The following is a 23,418-nucleotide window of genomic DNA, read 5'->3' on the forward strand; positions in this document are numbered from 1 at the left end:
TAGTTTTTATTCAAACTAAAGGGGTGGCGAAAGCCACATAACTATGGGCTAGGCTTATAAATGCCCTTGGGCAGATAGCCTAGTATGAACTTATGAACCTATGAACCTATGAACAAGTGGCATCCTCCAGGGCTCAGTCCTGGGACCCCTCCTGTTCAGTATATACTTCTCAGAGGTACAGGCAAGCACAGGAAGACTATGGCTGACCAAGTTCGCAGACGACTGCAAACTGGGGGTCATAATTGACTCTCTGGCTGATACAGACATCCTCCAGAAGGGTCTCACCGAGACGGATACCTGGTGTAAAATCATGACCTCAAGCTAAATGCCAAAAAGTGCATAGTCATCCCCTTTGGAAAAAACAAAGTACCCATAAACTACCACATACATAGTAGTCTCCTAAATACAGAAAATGTAATAAGGGATCTGGGGACCCAAGTAGATAATAATCTCTCCTTTGATAATCATATTGCCAAGGTGGTTAGAAAATCCTTCTATGTGGTCCACCTAATCACAAAAGGGTTCACATCTAGAACAAAAGAGGTTATTGTGCCCCTCTACTTATCACTCATCAGACCCATCATAGAGTACAACGCCCCATTTGGGATATACCTTACAAGACACCTGCAACAGCTGGAAAGACCACAGACATACCTCATCAAGATGATTACTGGCCTCAAACTGATGCCCTATGCTGCCCGACTGAAGAAACTCCAGCGGTACTCGGTTGCATACCGCTTACTCAGAGGTGATCTCTGCCTGGCATACAAGGCCATGTCCAACCCAGAATTGATGGACATGCTCCACCTAAAAAAAAAAACAAATCCCCAAGAACCACACGCTCTAGGGATCTAAACCTCACCATAATGATAAATAGGACGTGCTGGAGGGATAGATTCCTGTCCCAGAAACTCCCCATGCTTTGGGACAGGATTCCAGTCTACATTAGGCAGAGCCCCTCACTAACACTCTTCAAGAGAAACCTTGACGAATGGATGGGAAACAGAAAATTTACCTCGGGGATCATTGCAGTGGCTCTGCTGGACAGAGGCACAGGGAACTAATGGCCCTGCTGGACAGAGGCACAGGGAACTAATCTAAGGGGGTGGCGAAAGCAAATGCATTCTGGCTATGCTTATAGATGCCATCGGGCAAATAGCCTAGTACTTATCTATGAACCTATATAGCTATAGATATATATTATTCATCATGTACTTCACTGTAAATTCTACTACGTACTTCAACTCCATCATTGCTATACACATTGTTATATAACATTCATTTTGAAGTTCTTTACTATACATATAATTATGTATTCTGAAAATTATTTTATATGTATTTAGGAGCTATTCTCCCTGGGCCTCTGCTGAAAATAAGTACCTTGGGTCCGGTTGAACTTTCCTGGTAAACAAATGCCAATAAACAAATAAAATAAGTCATTCTTATCACATTTTAAGACCAAATGCTTCATACATTTTCTAGAGTAGGTTATGAACACAAATTATAACTAGATTTGTATATTGAATTATGCACTGTTCTTTTCATTTATTTGTTAGCCGAGTAAGTAAAATCGTACACTATAACCTTTTCAGCTATGACCTAGGCCAATAGGCAGCAATACAAAAACACCACATGAGCATTCTGGTGCTTTGAGAAATGCTTGCTTGTTTTAAGTGACATTTATAGCAGAAATGAACTCATTTTCCTACATAACAAGCAATTCAGATACTATTTGTCAGGTTTCTTTGAGGATAAAGTTAGTCATTGTTTAGAGCTTTATTGATTGATGCAAGGAACCAGTTTTAATTAAGTCATAATAAAGCTTTTGCACTTTTCCTTTACTTAAAACTATGTTTCTCTGACAATTTGTAGAAAATGAAGCATTTAATTTAAATGTTAATATTTTTACTCCACTCTCATCTAACCTCCACATGGGAGTACTCCTGCTCTCACCCCTCATAACCTACTCTTTACTCTAGTACTTTTTCTCTTCTTTCACTCTAAACACCAGGTAGCATTACTCATGGGCTACCAGTATACTGCTGTCACCCCTCATAACCTACTCTTTACACTAGTACTTTTCTCTTCTGTCACTCAAAATCCCAGGTAGCATTACACATTGGCTCTTATAACCTGTGTTTTTAGCTCTCTCTACATGTTTAATTACATAAACTGTACAATGTTTAACCCCATGTAATGTATATGTATATCCTCATCTTTGTGTAATCTGTATGTGGGGCTTTTCTCCCCAGGACTCCATTGAAAACGGGTTCTTCGAGCCCAATGGACTATCCTGGTTAAACAAATGCAAATAAATAAATAAATAAATAAATAAATAAGTATGGCCACATAGAAACTTGACATTTGTTTTAGACTACTCACCTGATTTTGGATATGTAACAATGAAGATGTCATCATCTCTAACCTGAAACTCATTCTCTGCGTAACTGAGAGATTCCATAGTACAGTAGAAAGAAGGGAAGAGAATCCCTTTGTACCTTGTATATTGCTCAGACATCTTAGAAGAAACGCTCCTTCTGCACAGAAATAATAAAAAGAAAAAGAAGAAGCAGGCACAAGTTATTCAGGATAAGTTCTCAGTTGTGTGAGACAGTAAGTTTTAACCTACACACCAAAACTGACTCATATTTTGGGGGTCCATATCTCTTAACCTCTTAGAACAAGAAGTCTGAACAGAGATATAAATAAAGGGGGGACAAAGGCCCAAAAATAAGGACAATTTTTAAACATTGCTCTTACAAACTTAGAAAATTGATAAAATAACAGGTTTAGCATTAGTATGAAATTTCTGAAGGGTATGAAGTCTGAAACTCAAAGGCTTGTCATTATTGTCTGTCTTCAATCATCAATGACTTGCCAATAATTTGCAAGAAAAACACATTTTTTATGAAAAAATGGGCCAAAAATATGAAGCAAAAATCTGCGCATTCTGCAAAAATCTGTACAACTGAGAGATATGTAGGGGTCTAATATCAGTTTACTGTGAAAAGACATCTATTTCTATATTTCTTACATATGTGGAATAGCAGTCGCATGTCACACACACACACACACACACACACACACACACACACACACACACACACACACACACACACACACACACACAACACCTTCATCTTCAGCTTCCACACAGGTTTTATACCAAGTAAATGGAGAAAAGTTGCAGTCATTCCCCTACATAAGGACTTTCCACAGACCCAGGCAATTACAGACCCATAAATGTGCCCAGTCTTGTATCAAAACCTTGGAAAGACTTATCAAGGAACTAATCAACAAGGACATAAGAAATCTCCAAATACTGGACCTGACTCAGTTTGGATCTGTCAAGGGGAAGTCATCCTTACTCGAACCGGTGGATTTTTTTGAAAAGGTCACCAAAGCAATGGATGATGGTAAAATGGTACACACCACATACCTCAGCTTTTGACACAATCCCCCCTCAAGCATATTAGTAGAGAAAATTAAACTGGAAATAAACCCTCTACACATCTACTGGATTGTTGACTGGCTCATAGATAGGAGGCAGGAGATCAAAATAGGGGAAGTTAGCTCTTCAAAGAGACTATTCACTGGTGGAGTCTGCCATGGTTCAGTGCTGGGTCCTCTCCTGTTTGACAGCTACCTCTCTGAAGTAAAAGCCAATACCAAAAGGCTCAGGCTAAATCCGGAGATGACTGCAAGCTGGGAGCAGTTATTGAATTCCCAAATAACTTAGGCATCCTGTAGGAAGGTTTGCCCCAAGCAAATAACTGGTGCCAGAATCATGGGCTGAAACTAAATGCTAAAAGAATGCATTATCTTATTCTTTGAGCAGTTATCTACCCCAGGGAACTACCAAATTGACAATATGTCCCTAAGAGTTGATCCATTTGTTTAGGATTTGGGAATTTATGTGAATAGTGCCCTAACTTTTAACCAGCATGTCGACTTTCATAAAAAAAGTACTTTTATATTACACAGCTTATGAGCAAAGTGATAGCATAATAGATCTAGAGATGTCATTATCTGCCTTTGCTCAGCCTTTATTATGCCAGCCATTGCATGTAATGCCCCCTTTGGCATGTATCTGTCCAGACACATGCAACAACTGGAACACCTGCAGAGATACCTTACTAAAAGGATACAAGACCTAAACAATATGTCCTACATGGACCAACACAAAGCCCCGTCACTATGTTCCGTATCCCACCGACTGCTATGAGCAGACCTATGTCTGGCATACATGGCATCCTCTAACCCAGTACTGATGGACCTACTGCACATCAGCAAGTCAAATGACATCAGAATTTTTTGGTTCAGGGGTCTAAACCTCTTCTGCAACATCGACATATCAGTTTGGAGGGACAGGTATATCTCACAGAGATATCTTTGCTGTGGAACAGCCTCTCAATCCACATAAAACAAAGCTTATTCATATCCATATTCATTCTCAACTTGGATCTATGAAGGGGTAACTGAACATGTACCCCAGAACTGCGTCCCTGTACTACTAATGGATAGAGGCAGCTGCTAAACCCTTTATCCCACACACGGGTCCTCAAATTATCTATGGTTTGACCATTTATTCTCACTAAAGGTAATATAATTATTGACCATGGGATAGGTAAGCCCAGTCTAACACTATATGGGACAGGTTAATTCAAGCATCAAAGGGAAACTGGCTAGGCTTAAAATGTCCCACAAGGGCAGATAACGTAGTACTTACCTTTAAACCTGTGAACAGTTATGAAAACATTTACAACATTAAAGACAAGCTCATAATTCTGAGACAAACCAGCCTTTTTTATTCAAATTCTGAACTTCTTTTTTCTAGGAGCCTTTAATCATAGGTTCAGAGAAGGGCACTAGGCTAACAGCCCTAGAGCCCCATGAAATATCATATTGAACATCTTGTTGCAAGACCATTTAGTTATAAAGATGAGATATCACATTTCAGAAAAGACTTTTCCATGTACAGTACATTGTTCAAATGTGAGGTTTTAACAACAGCATATTTAAAATGGTGGACCAAAACAGTAAGAAATATTCAGTTTATGGCCATTTGTTAGAATGAAATAAAATGAAGAGTAAGCTCAAACTATAATTACTTAAAGTGTTAAACTAAAAGAAGGCAACATCCCTGCATGCAGCACAAAAGACTAGATTTGTTAAGCATTTCTTCAGTTATAAATATTTTAAAACTAAAACCATGATATCTGTTAAACCTGACATCTGATACAATGAACTGCTATCCTGAAAGGCTGATACACTAAGGCTTTGCTAAGAATACATTTTAAAGCTTAGCGACAATACTGACATCAAAGACTTCTAAAATTGTTGCCAAAAGAATCAATGCTTTGGCAGTCTATTAGCCAAGGGGCCTACGTGAGATGAGATCATCATTTTTTGTGAAGTCGCACTTGTGTTTGTTGGCTTATTTCCTATTTATTCTCCTTCAGTTTCTCATCTTTTCCTCTGCAGCACTCCCCAGCCATGACATCCAGACAACCACCCTTGCCTAAAGCCTGATTCAACACCAAAATTGTTAGAAAAATATATAATAGTAATATCCATGCTTAGTGCATTCGAGGTTTAAAAGGGTTAATACATTTATTCTGTTCACACTGCATGAATCTGCATAGCTATTAGAAACTTAACAAGAGACATTTCATTTCTGCTAATGTCATGAAACTTAACAAAGAGATATTTCATTTCTGCTTATGCCATGAGAAAATATGCAGCTGCTAGAAGCTTTGATAAAGAAAACAATAGATGCTTGAAAGTATAAACCATAGTCAGCATTACTTGTACCAAAGCTAGAAATGTACCTTGAATCTAGACAAAATGTAACACATGTATTAGAACTGTACAACTGAAGAATTGAAAAGTTAAGGTGGGCTAAAATAAGCCCAAGGCTAGGTTGTTTTTCTCAAAATGTTTTTGCAAGACAGCAAATACTCTGACCATGTCAGCAATAAGTTTGGTAACATTTTCTGTGAAACATACAGAAAGCTGTGTCCAACTATGTTAGCAATAGAATAGTAACATTTTCTGTATGACATGAAGAGAACTGTATAAGAATAATATACTAATCACCAAAGAGCCAGACAAATCCTGTACCTACATGCTTTGTCTCTTTGCTGCAAGTAATAAAGGGTGCCTTGCTTGAACCTAACGTGCATTGGTCTTTGAAGTTTTTTCCTTTTACAGATTGGTCCTTCAGACCAGAACCCTCTCTTCACCTCCGATCAGACGGCCAGGTGGTTGAAACCGTATGGGGAAAAAAAACAAATTGGTTCTTCTTATATGGAAAGTCCTCCGACTGAATTGTCGTTCAAAAGAGGCCAGCCACTTTCTGATCTGTGACTAAAGGACGGGTCTCCGCGAATCGGTGATCAATCATGTAGGCTCAGGTAAAGTGAATCTACTTTTTTCTGTTTTCTGTTTTAGATCAGGGACTAGATGTGTATCGTTTTTGTCAGATTGTATTTTTGCAAGTCAGGGACCAAAAAAGATTACTGTCTTGTTATAGATCAGGAGAAACAGAATAAGTAGGCAGTCATTCTGAAGAGACTATAACAAAATCCGTGGTACCACGTTAAAAAATTAAGAGAAGTTACGTAATGATCAACGGGTAAAACAAAATGGGTACTAATTGCACAAAAGACCCCAAAACCCACCATTAATGGAAGACGCAAAATATATGCAGTCGCAGCACGCCGACAATATTAGATATTATTCAAAATGGGTTAATAAATACGAATTTGATGGAAAATTAGAAAATTCCTCGCTTATCAAGCTTATCAAACAGCTCAAAAATGATTCCAAGGGTCGGGTAAAAAAGCAACGTCGATTAGGAATTCCTCAGGCACACAGGTGGCTGGAGGAAGTAAACCGTAGGGAACAAAAAAACAAAGATTCAAAAGCAATGTTTTTAGATAAGGAGGATTTATTTATTATTATTTATTTTACATTTGTTGACCGGGCTAGTCCAGCTGGATAATTTCCATTTTCAGTGGAGGCCCGGGGAGAAAAGCTCCACAGATTAAAACAAGGTTATAGAAATTAAACATTTACAATAAATGCCTGTGACACAGACAGTGAGCAACAATGCATACATATTAGTCTAGATCAAGTAATAAGAAAACACATAGTGCTATCTACTTATTGAGAAAGGCATTCATTCTTTAAAAACTACACTCCCTCCAGGTCCTTGCATACATATTAGTGTATATATATGTATATACATACTTGTAAAAGACATCGTTTGTACCTTTTTTTTTTTTTTTTTTTTAACAGTAGTAACAGTACAGTCATTCAGTCATTTGTGATCACAGAGAAAGATTGCAGTTTTGAAATAAGGAAGTATGATAGTAGAAAGTAGAAGGTAGATTAGTCTGGATTGGTACAAGAGCAGAGCCAGAAGTTGTTCAGATGTACAAGAAGTTGTTTTTTTAAAAAGATGAAAGGAGCCTAGAGAGGTAATGTGTGAGGGGAGGTTATTCCATATTTTGCCTACTGAGTTGGAGAAAAGGCAGTTACCTGCAGAATTTGTAATTCTAGTTGTGTTGACTTGTAGCTTTTCGGCGGAGCGCAGCTGTTTCAAGTTATTATTGGGGGTCAAGAGGTTACTAAGAGCAGGTGTCTTTGATGGTTGATATAGAATGTTATGTGTTATTAAGAGTTGTTGATAGATAAGCTTGTTAGTAAGTGTTTTAAGTTTAGACAGTGGTGAGTTCTATACTGGGATGCTGTGGCAAAACGAGCTATATTGTGGTAGGATGTAGTAAGTTTCTTCAGGTTGCTTTTAGAGAGATTAGTATAAATAGAGGAAGCATACAGTAGGGTAGAGATAAGATGTGATTGTGCTAAGGTGGTCCGTGCTTCTGGTGTAAGGAAGGGTTTAATTCTGTACAGTGAACCAATCTTTTTATTAACTGCTTTTATAGTGTCATTGATGTGATAATCATAGTTAAGATTGTTATCAATAGTAACACCAAGCAGTTTGGTAGTAGAGTCTGGGGAGATGAGGGAATTATCACTTGCAGTAATAGAAGTTTAGTTGAGAAGATTTGTGGGTAGGTGAGAATAGTAGTAGTTTTGTTTTCTTGGGATTGAGGAGAAGACATCTTTTTGAGAACCACTGTTCGACGGTAGAAAAGGTAGATTGTGTGAGTGACTGGAGTTCAGATTGAGTAGAAGCTGTGCAGATAATGGTAGAATCATCTGCATATTGTATACAGGTAGTGTTTTGGATAGATGATTGGAGATCATTAATAAAGATAGAGAATAATAGTGGACCTAGTATAGATCCTTGAGGTACTCCTAAAGAGATATGTAGTAGAGCAGATAGAGAATTTTTCCAGAGTACTGCTTGTTGTCGGTTTTCAAGATAAGATGAGAACCAGGTTAAGGAAGAGGAATCCAAGGCAAGGGATTTTAATATGTGTAGAAGAAGTGTATGGTTGACCATGTCGAAGGCTTTTGACAGGTCTAGGAAAAGAGAAGAGGTTAGCTTGTTGTTGTTACGGTTACAGTTGATGGTGTTGGCAAAAGAAAGTAGTGCAGTGGTAGTACTATGTGAAGGTCTAAATCCATGTTGAGTGTTTGCTAGTAGGTTGTTATGAAGGAGATGGTTAAGTAGTTGTTTGTGTATACATTTTTCCATGATTTTAGCTAGTGGAGATAATAGCGCTATAGGACGAAAGTTAGAAAGGTCAGTGGATTTGCCTCCTTTGTGTAAGGGTATGATGTGTGATATCTTCCAGATTGCTGGAAAAGTACTTTCTTTTATGGATCTGTTTATTAGGATAGAAACAGGGTAGGCAATAGCTTTAGCTGCTACTTGAAGGAATTCAGCAGGAAGCTTATCTGCTGAGGGGGTAGTGGGTTTAAGTTTTTGTAAGAGAGATTGTATGTAGGAGGTGGGTATGGGTTGAAGTTGAAGGGGAGGAAGGAAGTAGTTGATGTTACTTAAGAGCAGTTGGGAAGCATCAGGAGATAAGTGGTTAGCTAGACTTTGTATGGAAGTAGTAAAGAAGGTATTTAAGTTATTGGCTATTAAAGAGGGGTTATCAGGGTCTAAGTTTTGTGGGTTGGGTGTAACTACTTTGCCTGGGGTAAGTAGATTATTGACAGTAGACCAGAACTTTTTTGGTTCTTTTTTGGTGGATTGCTGAAGTTCAAAGTAATAATTCTTTTTATCTGAAAGGATAGCTTTTTTGGTATTGTTTCTGAGCTCTCTAAAGGTCTGATGATCTGTTGGGTTTCTAGAGTAACGCCATTTTTTCCAAGATTTATTTCTGAGTATAATTTTTTGTTTAGTATTGGAGGTTAGCCAGGGTGCTGTTTTGGTCTTTGTTCTAATGATATGACTTGGGGCATGTTGATTTAAGATAGCAAGGAATGCTGAGTTGAAATGTTCAATGGCATTGTTAAGTGAGAGGTGTTTTAGAGGGGTCCAGTTGTATTGTGAAAGTTCTGTTTGAAAGTGTTCAGGATTAAATTGTTTTTTTTGAGTATAGTGTTCTATGAGAGGTAGGTAAGTTTAGATTAGTTTTAGCTCTAATGACATAGGTGAGGGAGTGATCGCTAAGGTCATCAGGAAGGATGCCAGTTTGGTAGTTTTGTAAGGGGGAGTTTGTAAGAATCCAGTCTAAGGTGGTTTCTTTTTTGCTCTTTTTATTTATTCTAGTGGGAATATCAATTAGTTGTTTGAAACCAAAAAGGTTTATATGGGAAGTGGGGTTAGCATTGTTACAAGATTTCCAATCAATGTTAAAGTCCCCAAGGAATAGTGTTTCTTGAGGGAGGTTTTTAGAGAATTGTTCCAGAAGTTGTTCTAAAGTGGGGATGTTATTTCCAGGGGGGAGGTATGCACAGATGATGTTTATTGCTTTAGTAGTATTAATTTGAATTTTGGAGCAGATTATTTCAGCATTATTGTTTTGGGTAAGGGTAAGGTCAAGAAGAGTAAGCTTTAGGTTTGTTTTATATAGAATAGCTACTCCACCTCCCTTCCTGGAGGTGCGATCAAGTCTAACAATGTTATATCCAGGTGGGGTAATTTCAATGTCTTTAATAGAAGGTTTTAGCCAAGTTTCTGATAAGCATAGAATGTCAAAGGTGTGCACCTCTAATAGGGCATGGAGTTGACTAATTTTGTTACAGATGCTACGTATATTGAGATGGGCCAAGGTTAATAAGTTAGAGGGTGTAGTGGATGAAAGAGAGAAGGGTTTGTGTGTTTTGGTAGTAGTACCTTGAGGGCCTGGGTTGGGGTGTATGTCACCATCTTGTAGTAGATGGAGTAGTGTAAAATAGTTTTCAAGTTTATGTTTTAGGAAGGTGTCGAACAATTTCTTTGTTTTAGTTTTTAGTAGTTTGCAGTGTAATAGCCTGTGGTATTTGGCAAGTAGGTATATGGATTGTGAGGAGGTATGTAAGAAGGATGGAGGTGGGGATGTTGCAAGTGTACTGGTATGTTTTGAGGGAAGTGAGAGAGAAACAGTTATGGAGTGTTCATAGGAGGTTAGGAAGTAGGTAGTTATGAGAAGGGATAATAGTAAGAAGGAGATAGGTAGTTTCAGTTGTGACTGGAGGATAGTGGTAGTCATTATAAAATAGTTGTGAGTAAGTGTGGTTTACTGGTGTGTTGTAGGTGGAAATACTGTGGGAGTATAGGGCAAGTGGTAGGGGCTGTGATATATTAGGCGTGTTAGTGAGAGAGGGGTGGGGCTGGTTATAGTAGGTAAGTAGGTGTGGCTAACTGCAGGGCGGTTCACAATTTGTGAGGCTGTGAGTGTGATAGGGTGGAAGAAGTAAGAGGTGTGTCTAGAGGCAAGTTAAATGTAGGACCCCTGGGGGTGGGTGGGAATTGGGGGTAGGGGGAGAAAGCGGAGCGGGGCACACAGAGTAGACCAGAGGAGAAGGGAAAAAGTATCAGAGAAGGCAAGGGGAGTCAAGGCAAGAGAAGGTAGCCTAGGAGGAGAGTGTGCAAAAAGAGACAGAGTATTAGAAGGAGGAAAGGGATTGGGGTAGGAAGGTGAGAATACAAGTGTAGGGTAGAAATGAATACTAGTATCTCAAATAGAGATGAGGAAAGGGTGACATGTAGTGGGCAACAGTGGAAGTGCAATAAGCAAACAAGGCAGCTTCCAGGCGTAGAGCTATACTAAATGGGAGAGAGAGGATAATCTATATAGCCATCCAAGGAGTGTGTGAGGTGGTAATGAAGGAATAAGGGGAAAGGGTAGCTGCTGGCTGCTTAGCTAGTGGCAATCTAAAAGCTTAGCAGGAACAGTTGGTTATAACTTAATACAGCATGACTAGGTAGACATACTTTCTTGTTTTCCTGAGGTAGAGGGTGGCAGGAGAAGTCCTGAACGAGTCCAAGGTTAGTATGCAGAGAGCACCCTAGTGGAGATAATAGAGGGATACAACCCAGGCAAAAACACAGGGTCATTGAGGGGATAGCTGGTACAGGAGGGAAAGAGGACAAAAAGATAATGTTAAAATAAAATAGTAACATTCAGGGATGCAATACAAAGTCAAAATGCAGAAAAAATGCAGGTTATTCAACTGGTAAGCAGAGCAACTTATAGTTATAAGGATATAAGTAAGGATAATAACTTAGTAATTGCATCAGCACCTCCGCCTCCCTTACCAGAATATGAAGCAACTGAACAGGTTAGTCCACCCCTACTATATCCTGTGGTCACTGAAGATAGAGATATTGTGAAATTAAAACTGACTAAAATTAGAAATCCCATCGAGACCAGGTCCCGAACAAAGGCAGGTAATTCAGAAGAAGGTGTCGAGTTATGGCAAATAGTTAAGAATTCATGATCTATAGGTGAAGAAGAAGAAATATGCCCGCTTATAGAAGTACCCAATCCTCAGGCAAGTCAAGACAATCAGGACCCAACTATCTTAGTGTATAGACCTTGGACTCCAGAAGATATCCGGAAAGCCACTGAGGGAATTCTCCATCCAAAGGTTAATTTTAGAAAATTCTCAGAAGATTTACAAGGAATGAGGTTGAGTTATAACCTAAACAGAGAAGAAATAGAAAAAGCAGTTAGACAAATTGTAGGGCCAGATTGGTACATGATTAGTGGGAACTGGAATCCCTGTGATGCTGCACAAAGACCCCTCCCACATAGCAGCACAGAATTAGACACCAGAGTAAAAGGTCTTACAGACCGCATCTCTGAAAAATGGAAACCTAGGGCAGACTGGACTTGAATTAATCAATGCATCCAACAAGAAGGTGAAACAATTGATCAGTATTATGCCAGATTGTTATAATGTTTTAATAACCACTGTGGAATGCAGGTTCCTGAAGATCAAACACAAGATTCCCCATATGAACAGCAGTTAAAAAATGCATTTTTAAAAGGCAGTAGCATGCCTATAAACAGTTTTATTACAAAACACATGGTAGACCATCGTACAAGCAGGTTACAATCATTACTTGAATATGCTAGGCATGACGAAAAGCATTTTAATAGCAAAAAGAAAAAGAAAGCTCAAGTATTTTCTGTAGAAGATGGAGCAGAAATTTATGTAGTACAGTCTGGGGAAAAGGGCAAGAAAACACGCAGGGAAACAAACAATCTGATCAGCGATCGGAGGACATTGAAGGGCGGAAAAAAAGGGGAGAATGTTTTAAATGCGGTAGAAAGGGACATTTGGCAAGGGATTGCAAGAAAAACAAGAAGGCAACAACGGAAGACAAGGAGGGTGAGGACTGACTATATGGTAGTCAAGAATCACTAGAAGGGGCTAGCGAAGAAAGGACAAATGAGATAGAGGGAGTAGAGGAAGTGCAGGAAGTTAGTGACAATGAAGAAAATGAAATATTAGACCTAGCTTTATTGAGCTTGGAGCTCTATTTAGCAGACATGAAACCAGAAGTTACACTCTTGGTAGAAGGGAGGAAGGTCAAATTTTTGTGTGACCCAGGGGCATCACGAACCCTGATACACCCCTCCAAACTGCCAGAAAGCACAAAGTCACCTGATTACATACTGGTCAAAGCAGCTAATGGACAGCTGTATCGGGAGCCTCTCTCCCATAACATTGCAATAACTGATCCAGTTTCAGGATTGACACAAAGAAGCAAAATTGTAGTTTCTACAAAATGCCCAGTAAACCTCTTGGGCAGAGACCACCTGCAGCTATTTGGTATAGCAGTAGTCCCAACCATGCAGGGTATGGAAGCACAGTGACAAATTAACACCTTTGTAGTGCAATCAGAGGGTAAAATGGTACAGCCAAGACTTGGTTACGACTGGTCCAGGGACTGTGACCAAAGAGTTAATGAACCTAGCCATCAGCAAATTCATCTCCCTTGACATTGATAAGCAACACCTGTTGCACTATACCCTGTATTATTGCAACATACCAGAACCTGATAAGGAATATGAGCAAAAGTTATTTAAAAATCATGCAAACAGATTGATAATGTGTAACCTGTACTGGGACACAGAAGGGAACAGAGTAGCTTGCTGTTCATTGCCCCAGGAGTTCTTTGCACTTTATAAATCTAATTGATTACCACATGTTAGCATAACCAAAAACAGAAATATAAAATGGGCAGACCTAGGAGAAAAAGTCAGGAGATGGGAGAAACAGACAGAACTAGAACTGTCAGAACAAGGAATACAAGTACAAAAGTTGAATTGGATAACTCAGACCAACCCAGCTGTGCACTTGCAGTCTAGCGAGGACAGCTGATTGACATTCCTATTAAAGGAGGAAGAGAATGCCTTACGAGACATACCAGAGACTCTCTGGTCAACAGGGAAATCAGATGTAGGACTCATTCGTACAGCAGGACCAGTTACTATCACGCCAAAGTCAGCATTCAGACCACAAAAAGACAGTATCCCTTAAGAAAAGATGCAGAGGCAGGGATAAAGCCTATTATAGCAGCCTTACTTAAAGGAGGGATACTAGTAGAATCTCCCGATTCACCATGTAACGCACCCTTATTTCCAGTTAAAAAGGCCAATGGAGAATGGCGTATGGTCCAAGATTTACAAGCCGTAAATGATGCAGTAATACCAAGGGCACCCACGGTGCCAGACCAACACACCCTGTTGAATGATTTGAAACCTCAACAAAAGTATTTTTCTGTGGTAGACATCAGCAACGTGTTCTTTTCGATACCAATACACCCTGATAGCCAGTATTGGTTTGCATTTACATTTCGGAGGAAAAGGTATACATATACGCGACTACCACAGGGATATTGTGAAAGTCCAATGATATTCTCACAAGAAATGGCAAGCAACTTGGCGGGATTCACCCCACCAAGAGGCAGTCAGATTTTACTTTATGTTGATGACATCTTGCTGGCGGCCCCCACCCAGCAGGATTGTAGAGAAGATACCATAGCACTTCTATGATTTTTAGCCGCTGAGGGACATAAGGTAAATAAAAATAAACTGCAGCTTTGGAAAAAACAGGTCAAATACCTAGGATATGTAATATCCAAGGAAGGTAGAACGTTAGATGAGGACAGAAAAATAGCAATTTTGCAAGCACCATAACCCACTATCAAGAAGGAAATGATGGCCTTCCTGGGTGCAACTAATTTTTGCCAGAGCTGGATTCCAAACTATGCCTTGGAATCTGTACCTCTGACTGACCTTATATATCAGAAGCCTATGGCAGAGCAGGATTTGTTACAATGGACACCAGAGGCAGAATCTGCCTTCTGTAAACTAAAGCAGTTAATAGCGTCCTCATTAGTTCTGGGATTGCCAAACTACCAAAAACGTTTTTTCCAAACCGTAGATTGTAAGCAGGGTTACATGACATCAGTGTTAACACAACAGCATGGGGATAAGCAATGCCCCATTGCTTACTACTCATCACAACTAGACCCAGTGGCATGGTCCTTACCCCACTGTGTACAAGCAGTAGTTGCAGCTGCAATGGCAGTACAGGCTTCAGCCTCAGTAGTCTTGTTCCCCCCTCTCACTTTGAGAGTACCTCATGCAGTCACGATTATTTTACTACAAGAAAAGGTGGCATATCTTTCCCCTGCTAGGCATCTTTCCTGTATGACTATATTATTGAGCCAACCTCATATGACAATTGAACGATTCACGACTTTAAACCCTTCTACTCTGCTCCCAACTCCTGCAGACGGCACACTGCACTGCTGCCTGCAGGTAATTGAGCAAAAGACACTACCTAGAAAAGATCTCACGGATGTCCCCTTGGATGATGCCAAGGTAACATACTACGTGGATGGCTCATGCAAAAGGAGTCCTGCAGGACAGAACCTAGTAGGATATGCAGTAGTCTCTGATATTGGGATTATAGAAGCAAAACCTTTACCACACAACTTATCTGCATAAGTAGCAGAATTGATTGCCCTGAGACGGGCATGTACCTTAGAAAAGGGTAAATGTGTAAACATTTTTACTGATAGCCAGTACGCTTTTTCTACTGTATATGTTTTTCCGCAACAGTGAAAAAAACGGGGAATGACAACATCTACTGGCAAACGTATAAATCATGCACAGTTTATTTTAGATCTTTTAGAATCTATTCAGTTACCTCAGAAAGTAGCCATTTGTAAATGCACAGCTCACACCACGCAACAAGATAGGATTTCAAAAGGTAATGCGAGAGCTGATACAGCTGCAAAACAAGCAGCCACAGAAGTATTTCTTTTAAATGAGGAATTACAACCCTCTGAAACTTTAGATCTAGATATGTTAAAAACAATGCAGACACTCACTATGCAAGCTGGAAAACAGCGATGGATAAAACGAGGAGCAATCCTCGAAAAGGGGCTGTACATCTCTAGAGAGGGAAAACCGATACTACCCTCTAATTTGTTTCGCTATGCAGCATTGTTGAGCCATGGGCAGTGCCATGTCTCAACAGGGGAGATGGTACAGCTGGTGAACCAGGTGCTCACAACGTACGGATTTACAAACTACTCTAAAAAATTTTGTTTGATGTGTCAGATTTGTAACAAACATCATGCACAAGGGGCATTAAAGTCCAAGCAAGGGAGTTTCCCTAAACCACCAAATCCGTTTCACACTATTTGTATGGATTTCATAGAATTGAACAAATGTGAAAATAAGAAGTATTGTCTTGTCATTGTAGATATGTTTTCCAGATGGGTGGAAGCCTTTCCAACCAAAAATCCAGATGCAGCTACGGTGGCAAAAGTACTTGCAAAGGAAATCATTCCTAGGTTTGGTATTCTGGAAAGAATCTACAGTGACAATGGTACACACTTTTGTAAATCAAACCATGCAGCAGTTGAGTAAGCATTTTGGTATTTCTTTAAAAAATCATTGTGCATACCATCCGCAATCTGCAGGGCTAGTTGAAAGGCATAATGGTATACTAAAAAACAAATTGAGAAAATTAATAGCTGAGATAGGAAAAAACTTGGTTGTACTGTTTACCCCTGGCACTGTTGAGCATGAGAACTGTCCCTACAACAAAAGGATTGACTCCTTCTGAAAAACTATTTGGAAGGGCTTATTATACACCCCAGTGGAAATTTCTCATTTCATCAGATCAGGAAGCTGATTTTACACTAGCTGAATATATGAAAAAGTTGTTGAGTTCTAGACATCTGTTGCAGTCAAATTCTGTTTCAGATAGAAAACAAACCAAAACATCAGAAGTGGCAGTGACGCCAGGAGACTGGGTGTGGATCAAAATCATCAAGTGAAAAAACTGGGCATCGCCAAGGTGGGAAGGTCCCTACCAGGTGCTTCTTTCGACACCCACTGCAGTCAAGATAGCAGAATTAGCTTTGTGGATACACCTGATACACTACAAGCTGGTTAAGAACCAAGTTGGACAAAAATCTTACCTCTCCATCGGGGCCCTCAGCACACAGCCTGGCTACAAAGGGGGGTCAGATCAATAGGACTGATCCATCTCAACCCCAGTGAAGAAACCATCGGTGCTGAAGGTCCTATTACAGCAGAGAGTAAGAGCACGTGTCCAAAGTAAAAATGACGGAATCCAGTAAGATCCAAATACACCTATTTGGAAGAGCCGGAGAAAACAGAAATGTAGAACACCCATTTCCACAAAAGTATTGCATAACCATCCTGTTGACTGTACTAGTGACAATAATCTTTTTGTTGTGGCCATTCCTTTTCTCAGCCACACAAATTGAACTGAGCAAGCGTGCAGAGTGGCACCCAAACTTTAACACTTACCAGGCAATCAAATATGTGTATGCTGAAACCTTCAATGTTTCGAATTGCTGGATTTGCACAGCTTTACCAACAGCATATGGGGGGTTACTGTTAACGTCAGTTCCCCTAGGAGCCAACAAGACCTGGGAAGACCTAATTCATGATACATCAGATGTCACATCACAAGATAAAGTAGCATTGCACTTGTCTGTTCGACAGAAGGGAACTGTGTGTTTTTATAAGAATGATACAGTCAAGGTGGGTTGGAGCAGTTGCAATGTGACTGTTCCCTATAGATGCTACACTAAACATGATAACATCAGATCCTATTGCAACACGAGCTATGATACATTTGTTGAACTGATGCATAGGACAATTGAAGAAGTAAAACATAATGCTGACCTCTATAGACAACTGTCTATAATTGACAAAAAAATGTTTCATGCAGAGCCAGGGTATGGTAAAGTTACTACTAAAGTAGAAGATTGTTACTTTATATGTGGTAGAAAAGCATATAAATGGCTACCTGAGAATTGGTCCGGCAGCTGGTTCTGGCCATACGACACACAGCAGTTTTACTTCAAGGGAAAATTCGGAATGTTCGAGAAATCAAGAAGCCTGTTAATCCAGTGGGGCAAATCAATGCGCGCTGGAAAAACCATCATGCTATGGGCTCAGGGAACAATGGACTTACACACATGGACTTGAGTGATACTGTTATATCGTGGGCAGGTGTACTACCAGCATATGGAGCAACTAAATCAATTTGGGAACTGAGAAAATCTCGAAATAATGAGCAATGCAACCTTTTCTGCCCTAGAATTGGTGACTGATGAACTGACTGCCATGAGAACAGTGGTGCTTCAAAATCGCATGGCTCTTGACTTCAACCTAGCAGCGAGAGGAGGTACGTGCGCTTTAATCCAGGAGGAGTGCTGTTCATATATTCCAGACCACAAACACGAGATAGACAACCATCTTGAGGTGATTCAGCAGGTGTCAGCCATGACCAAACCAGGACCAAATCCATTGATGGACTTTTTCCAGAAATTGTTTGGGGGTTGGGGCAGCATCCTGATGAACATTCTGATTGCCATCTGTGTAGGAATAATCCTACTGGTGGTATGTGTGTGCTGCTGCATCCCCTGCATAAAAAGACTGATTAAAAATTTTGTAGACATTTCAGTTTCAGGAACCTTATACCACAATGCTGAACTTGAAGAATCGATAAAAAAACTGAAAATGCTTTCATGAGCTTAAACTGAATGACTCTCTTAACTGCAAATCCTGAGCATGAAGAGGTTAGGGGAAGAAAAAACTGTTTATGCTTATCTTGAAAGTAGAATAAAAGTATTAAAAGGGGGGAAATGTTAGAAAAATATATAATAGTAATGTGCATGCTTAGTGCACTCGAGGTTTAAAAGGGTTAATACATTTATTCTGTTCACACTGCATGAATCTGCACAGCTATTAGAAACTTAACAAGAGACATTTCATTTCTGCTAATGTCATGAAACTTAACAAAGAGATATTTCATTTCTGCTTATGCCATGAGAAAATATGCAGCTGCTAGAAGCTTTGATAAAGAAAACAATAGATGCTTGAAAGTATAAACCATAGTCAGCATTACTTGTACCAAAGCTAGAAATGTACCTTTAATCTAGACAAAATGTAACACATGTATTAGAACTGTACAACTGAAGAATTGAAAAGTTAAGGTGGGCTAAGATAAGCCCAAGGCCTGGTTGTTTTTCCTCAAAATGTTTTTGCAAGACAGCAAATAATTTGACCATGTCAGCAATAAGTCTGGTAACATTTTCTGTGAAACATACAGAAAGCTGTGCCCAACTACGTCAGCAATAGAATAGTAACATTTTCTGTATGACATGAAGAGAACTGTATAAGAATAATATACTGATCACCAAGAGCCAGACAAATCCTGTACCTACATGCTTTGCTTCCTTGCTGCATGTAATAAAGGGTGCCTTGCTTGAACCTAACGTGCATTGGTCTTTGAAGTTTTTTCCTTTTACAAAAATGAAGGCTTTCATGAAATATAAGTATATCACATCTGCTGGGTACACAATGGACCAAAATGTGCAGTACCACCTCATAATCCAATGTCACTGTCTGTTTTCATTTAATCTATGGTGGTTTGGACTATATAGACTGTTTTCTTGTTCCAGAAGTTGCTTATGAGATTCACAGCTTGTTCTTCATGTGTGTAATCAATGGCACACAAACTGAGCAACACTTCCTACAGTCCTTTCTAGAGCCACATTAAAATAATTACATCATGGTGATGACTTTTCATTCTTCTAGCACCCACTCACACATCTCATCTTGAAATATTTTTAGAGAAGTAACACTAGATGAACAACTAATACCTGCATCATTTCCTTTTCCAAACTCAGCTGCATTCTATGCAGCCGTCTATGTCATACACTGTTAGGCATGGCATACCTGAACAAGCTGTGTGACAAAGATAAAGAAAGTTAGTGGACTGTGGTAAGTAAGGTAGATAGCCAGACATATATTAATGAATTATTTTATTTAAGGCCAATGCTTAGATGAAGAACCTTGAAATGTTAATTGCCCAGTTAATGTTACATGGTCACATTTTGATGCTATACTGTATGTAACACTAGATGAACAACTAATACCTGCATCATTTCCTTTGCTGGAACCTGTGTTCTGAGAGACTGCCTTACAGACTATCTGCAGATATACAGAGCTGAGTATATATTTTTTTGGTTATAGAGTTTGTTAATTGTTGCTTAGATCTCTGTTGAAACTGTTGTCTCACTGTGTTGAGAGAGTGATCTGCAAATATACAGAGCTGAGCATATTTTTTTGGTTTTAAAGTTTGTACTGTTAGTTGTTGCTTAGATCTCTGTTGAAACTGTTTGTCCCACTCACCCTCCCTAATTTTGGTTTGTAGTTTAAATTTGGTGGCTTTTGCAGTTGCCCGCCCCACTGTATATTTGATCTGGGACACTCTCCCAGTCCCATCTCTTTACCACATTCTACCTAATAAACTCTTTCTGCACTTAATAATAAACTACTGAAAAGTGGACAAGACGCAATAAGAGAAAGCTGTTAAAAACACAGGTTTAGTACTCCAAGTAAAAGTTCCAAGTAAAAGTTAGCGCTTTCGGCAAGTTGATTAACCCGCCTTCTTCAGACTTCTGAAGAAGGCGGGTTAATCAACTTGCCGAAAGCGCTAACTTTTACTTGGAACTTTTACTTGGAGTACTAAACCTGTGTTTTTAACAGCTTTCTCTTATTGCGTCTTGTCCGCTTTTCAGTAGTTTATCGTTTGCAGTGTTTCCATTTTGTTTGTGGTCTTTCTGCACTTAATTTAATTGCATTTTTAAACTGTGTTTGGTCTAATATTGCTACATACTCATGTGTGCTAGCTTGCACTGCATGTAAATTGTTTTTACTACTGTTTTTGCTACTTTTCTGTTAAAAAAAAAAAAAAAATGTAAGCCTGTTTCCTACCTTTCCTGTAACCAGTGTTCCAGATACAGATTTGCTGTATCCAGGACTGTATGTAAGCTTCAGAGTCCCCCAAGCCTTTCTGTGCTGGAGGGAAGCCTTCTAGCTTATCAGTGGGAGTGGTAAGGACTAGGTAACCTGTCTACCACATAAGGAGTGGTTCTGGCCCAGAAATTGTAGTTATTGGCCGTTTGGGCAATCTTCCATCTCTCTCAACTTTCTGATTTGAAAGCCTGCATTTGCACTTGTTTCTGTTCTGTAACTCATCTAGTGCAGATACAGATTCTTAGTTTTAGCACTTAAATTTGCTTATTCATGCTCAGCACTTGTTCAGAACTTGTAAGCACTAAATAAGCTACTAATTACTATAGCACTCAATCTTTCTCATTACCTAGAGGAAAACAGTTTTTGTACTTACTTTTCTCACTTGGTTAGAGAAAAACAGCTCTTGTACTCACTTTCCTCACTTATCTAGAGGAAAATAGTTTTTTTATTCAGGCATGTCCAAGGGTCAGCTCCCAGTGTTCTCTCCTATCTATCTGATGAATCTGGGCAACTTGAGGAAATGTAGAAATTGCCTCATGTACACAGACAACCTTCTCCTCCTACCACCCAACACTACAACCTGTGAGACATGCACTTATCTAGCCAAACTGAAGATAAAGCTCTCTCCAACCATGCCTGAACTTGACAGTCATGAGGAGAAGATAAAAATTTGCACCACACCACACTCATCACATAGTCTCACTAAATCTACACCACCAAAATCCACACATAGTAACACAAAAGCATTCACAGAGGCTCTCAATAATAATCTGTCTAAGCAACAGAGACCTCCAAAGCAGAAACGCAAGCAACCTCCAACCCCAAACACAACCCAAATGACACATAGCCCACATACTCAGTGTGCCACTCAACCACAGTCAATAAGGCAAAACAACGTACCCAACACACTAGTCATAGGTGACTCTATAGTCAGGCACACTGATGTCCCACTCACCAGGCTAAACAAGGAGAAGGTTACTGTCAGCTGCCTGTCGGGTGCCAGGATCCGCCACATAACCCATGCACTCAGGTCACTCCACAACAAGTAAAAATATGACTCTGTCATTGTCCATGTTGGTGTGAATGACCTGAGACGTACCTCCCTGGACTACATGAAAAGAGACATGGAAGAGCTCTCCGATCTTGTAACCCGGGCAGGTATGACCCTAGCCCTGAGCAGCATTCTTCCATCGCCCAGAATGATTCCACAGTACAAGGACAGAATTATTGACTTCAACAATTGGCTAAGCTTCTGGTGTCATTCTAAGGGGATCCAGTATCTGTCTGCTTGGGATGACATGGTCGACAGACCACGATGCTTTGCCACACATGGCTTGCACTTGTCGCCACTGGGATTCCGGATATTGGTTAAGGCTCTTGCTGCCCCTAAAGTGCCTTTTTTAGGCAGGGTTCAAATAACAAATTCACCACCATAACAGGAACAGGCAAGCAAAAACTGAGGGTAATGCTACTCAATTCTAGAAGTCTAAATCTCAAAATGCACTCACTCGAGGCACTCCATAAAATAGAGAACATCGATATCTGTGCAGTGACTGAGACCTGGTTCAAGGCTCCAGACAGCACCCCTGCACTGCCAGGCTATAACTCATACCACACTTTTCGGCCACGTAACCTGGACCAAAACACCAAAGGCGGAGGTGTGTCCATATTCATTAAGGATATCCATACCTCCAGGCTGGTTGCTCAGCATAATGCATCCGAGGTTATCCAAGTGGCAAGTGCAACTAACTCTAATCAAAACTGCAATCCAAATTGTAGCTTGCTACAGATCCCCCACCATGCCCCAGGATTCACACTACCCTTTCTTGATGTACTGGAAAATATTAGGGTTCAACCAAACACCCTAAAAATGTGCGACTTCAACTACCCCACCATCAACTGGGAAAACTACTCTTGTACCAACTTCTTAGCTCAACGCTTTCTGGAATTCATAAACTCCAATGCCTTAGATCAACTTATCCACACCCCCACCAGGGGCAACAATATCCTAGACCTAGTCATTACCAACATGAGTGACCAGTGTTCCACACCTGAAGTCAACTCCTCGTTGGTCTGATCCAACCATAAGCTTATCAACCTTGATATCCTCATCCCGCCCCCACCCCCATTAAGGAAACCACAGTAAAAAATTTCATCAAAGCCAACTTCATGCTTCTTAAGGTAGAAGTGGTGAACTTCATGACACCCATGCAGATGGACAATACAGTTACAACTGATGAATGCTACATAAATGCACTCTATAAGCACTTACACAAGTGCATGAATCATGCTATCCCAAACAGAACCAAGACGCTATCCTCCAAAAAAAGGAAGCCAATCTGGTGGTCCCCTGCCATAAACAAACTGTACAACAGAAGGAAGAAACTGTTGCAAAATAGAGTAAAATCCCATGAGTGGAGAAGCTTCCTGGTCAGCCTCAGTAAGAAGCTGAAATCCCTTATAAGATCCTCCAAAGTTAGCTACAAAAACAAAATTGCCACTAAATCCAAGGACAACCACAAAGCATTCTATAGCTATGTCAAGAATCTAGATGGCAACACCCAGATCTGCTCTGAGTTACAGCACAAAGGCATGAAAATTACAGAACCAATTGATATTGCCAACATCCTAGCAGACAAGTTCAGTGCTAACTTTACCCCCCTCTCACCCCCTA

The 23,418-nt window shown here is 39.9% G+C and overlaps 1 protein-coding gene across 1 annotated transcript in view; it reads right to left on the reverse strand.

Moving 5' to 3' along the window:
- LOC122815986 (sulfotransferase 2B1-like) overlaps positions 1-23,418 on the reverse strand; it is a 539,545-nt gene that overhangs the window by 379,769 nt on the left and 136,358 nt on the right. Inside the window, exon 2 of the mRNA XM_044088868.1 lies at positions 2,383-2,537. Coding sequence (XP_043944803.1) covers positions 2,383-2,518 — 136 coding nt within the window. The 5' untranslated portion in view covers positions 2,519-2,537. The remainder of the gene's footprint in view (positions 1-2,382; positions 2,538-23,418) is intronic.

The sequence above is a fragment of the Protopterus annectens genome, chromosome 1.part1 (assembly GCF_019279795.1).
Source record: "Protopterus annectens isolate FY-2018-M chromosome 1.part1, PAN1.0, whole genome shotgun sequence".
Lineage (NCBI taxonomy): Eukaryota > Metazoa > Chordata > Ceratodontiformes > Protopteridae > Protopterus > Protopterus annectens.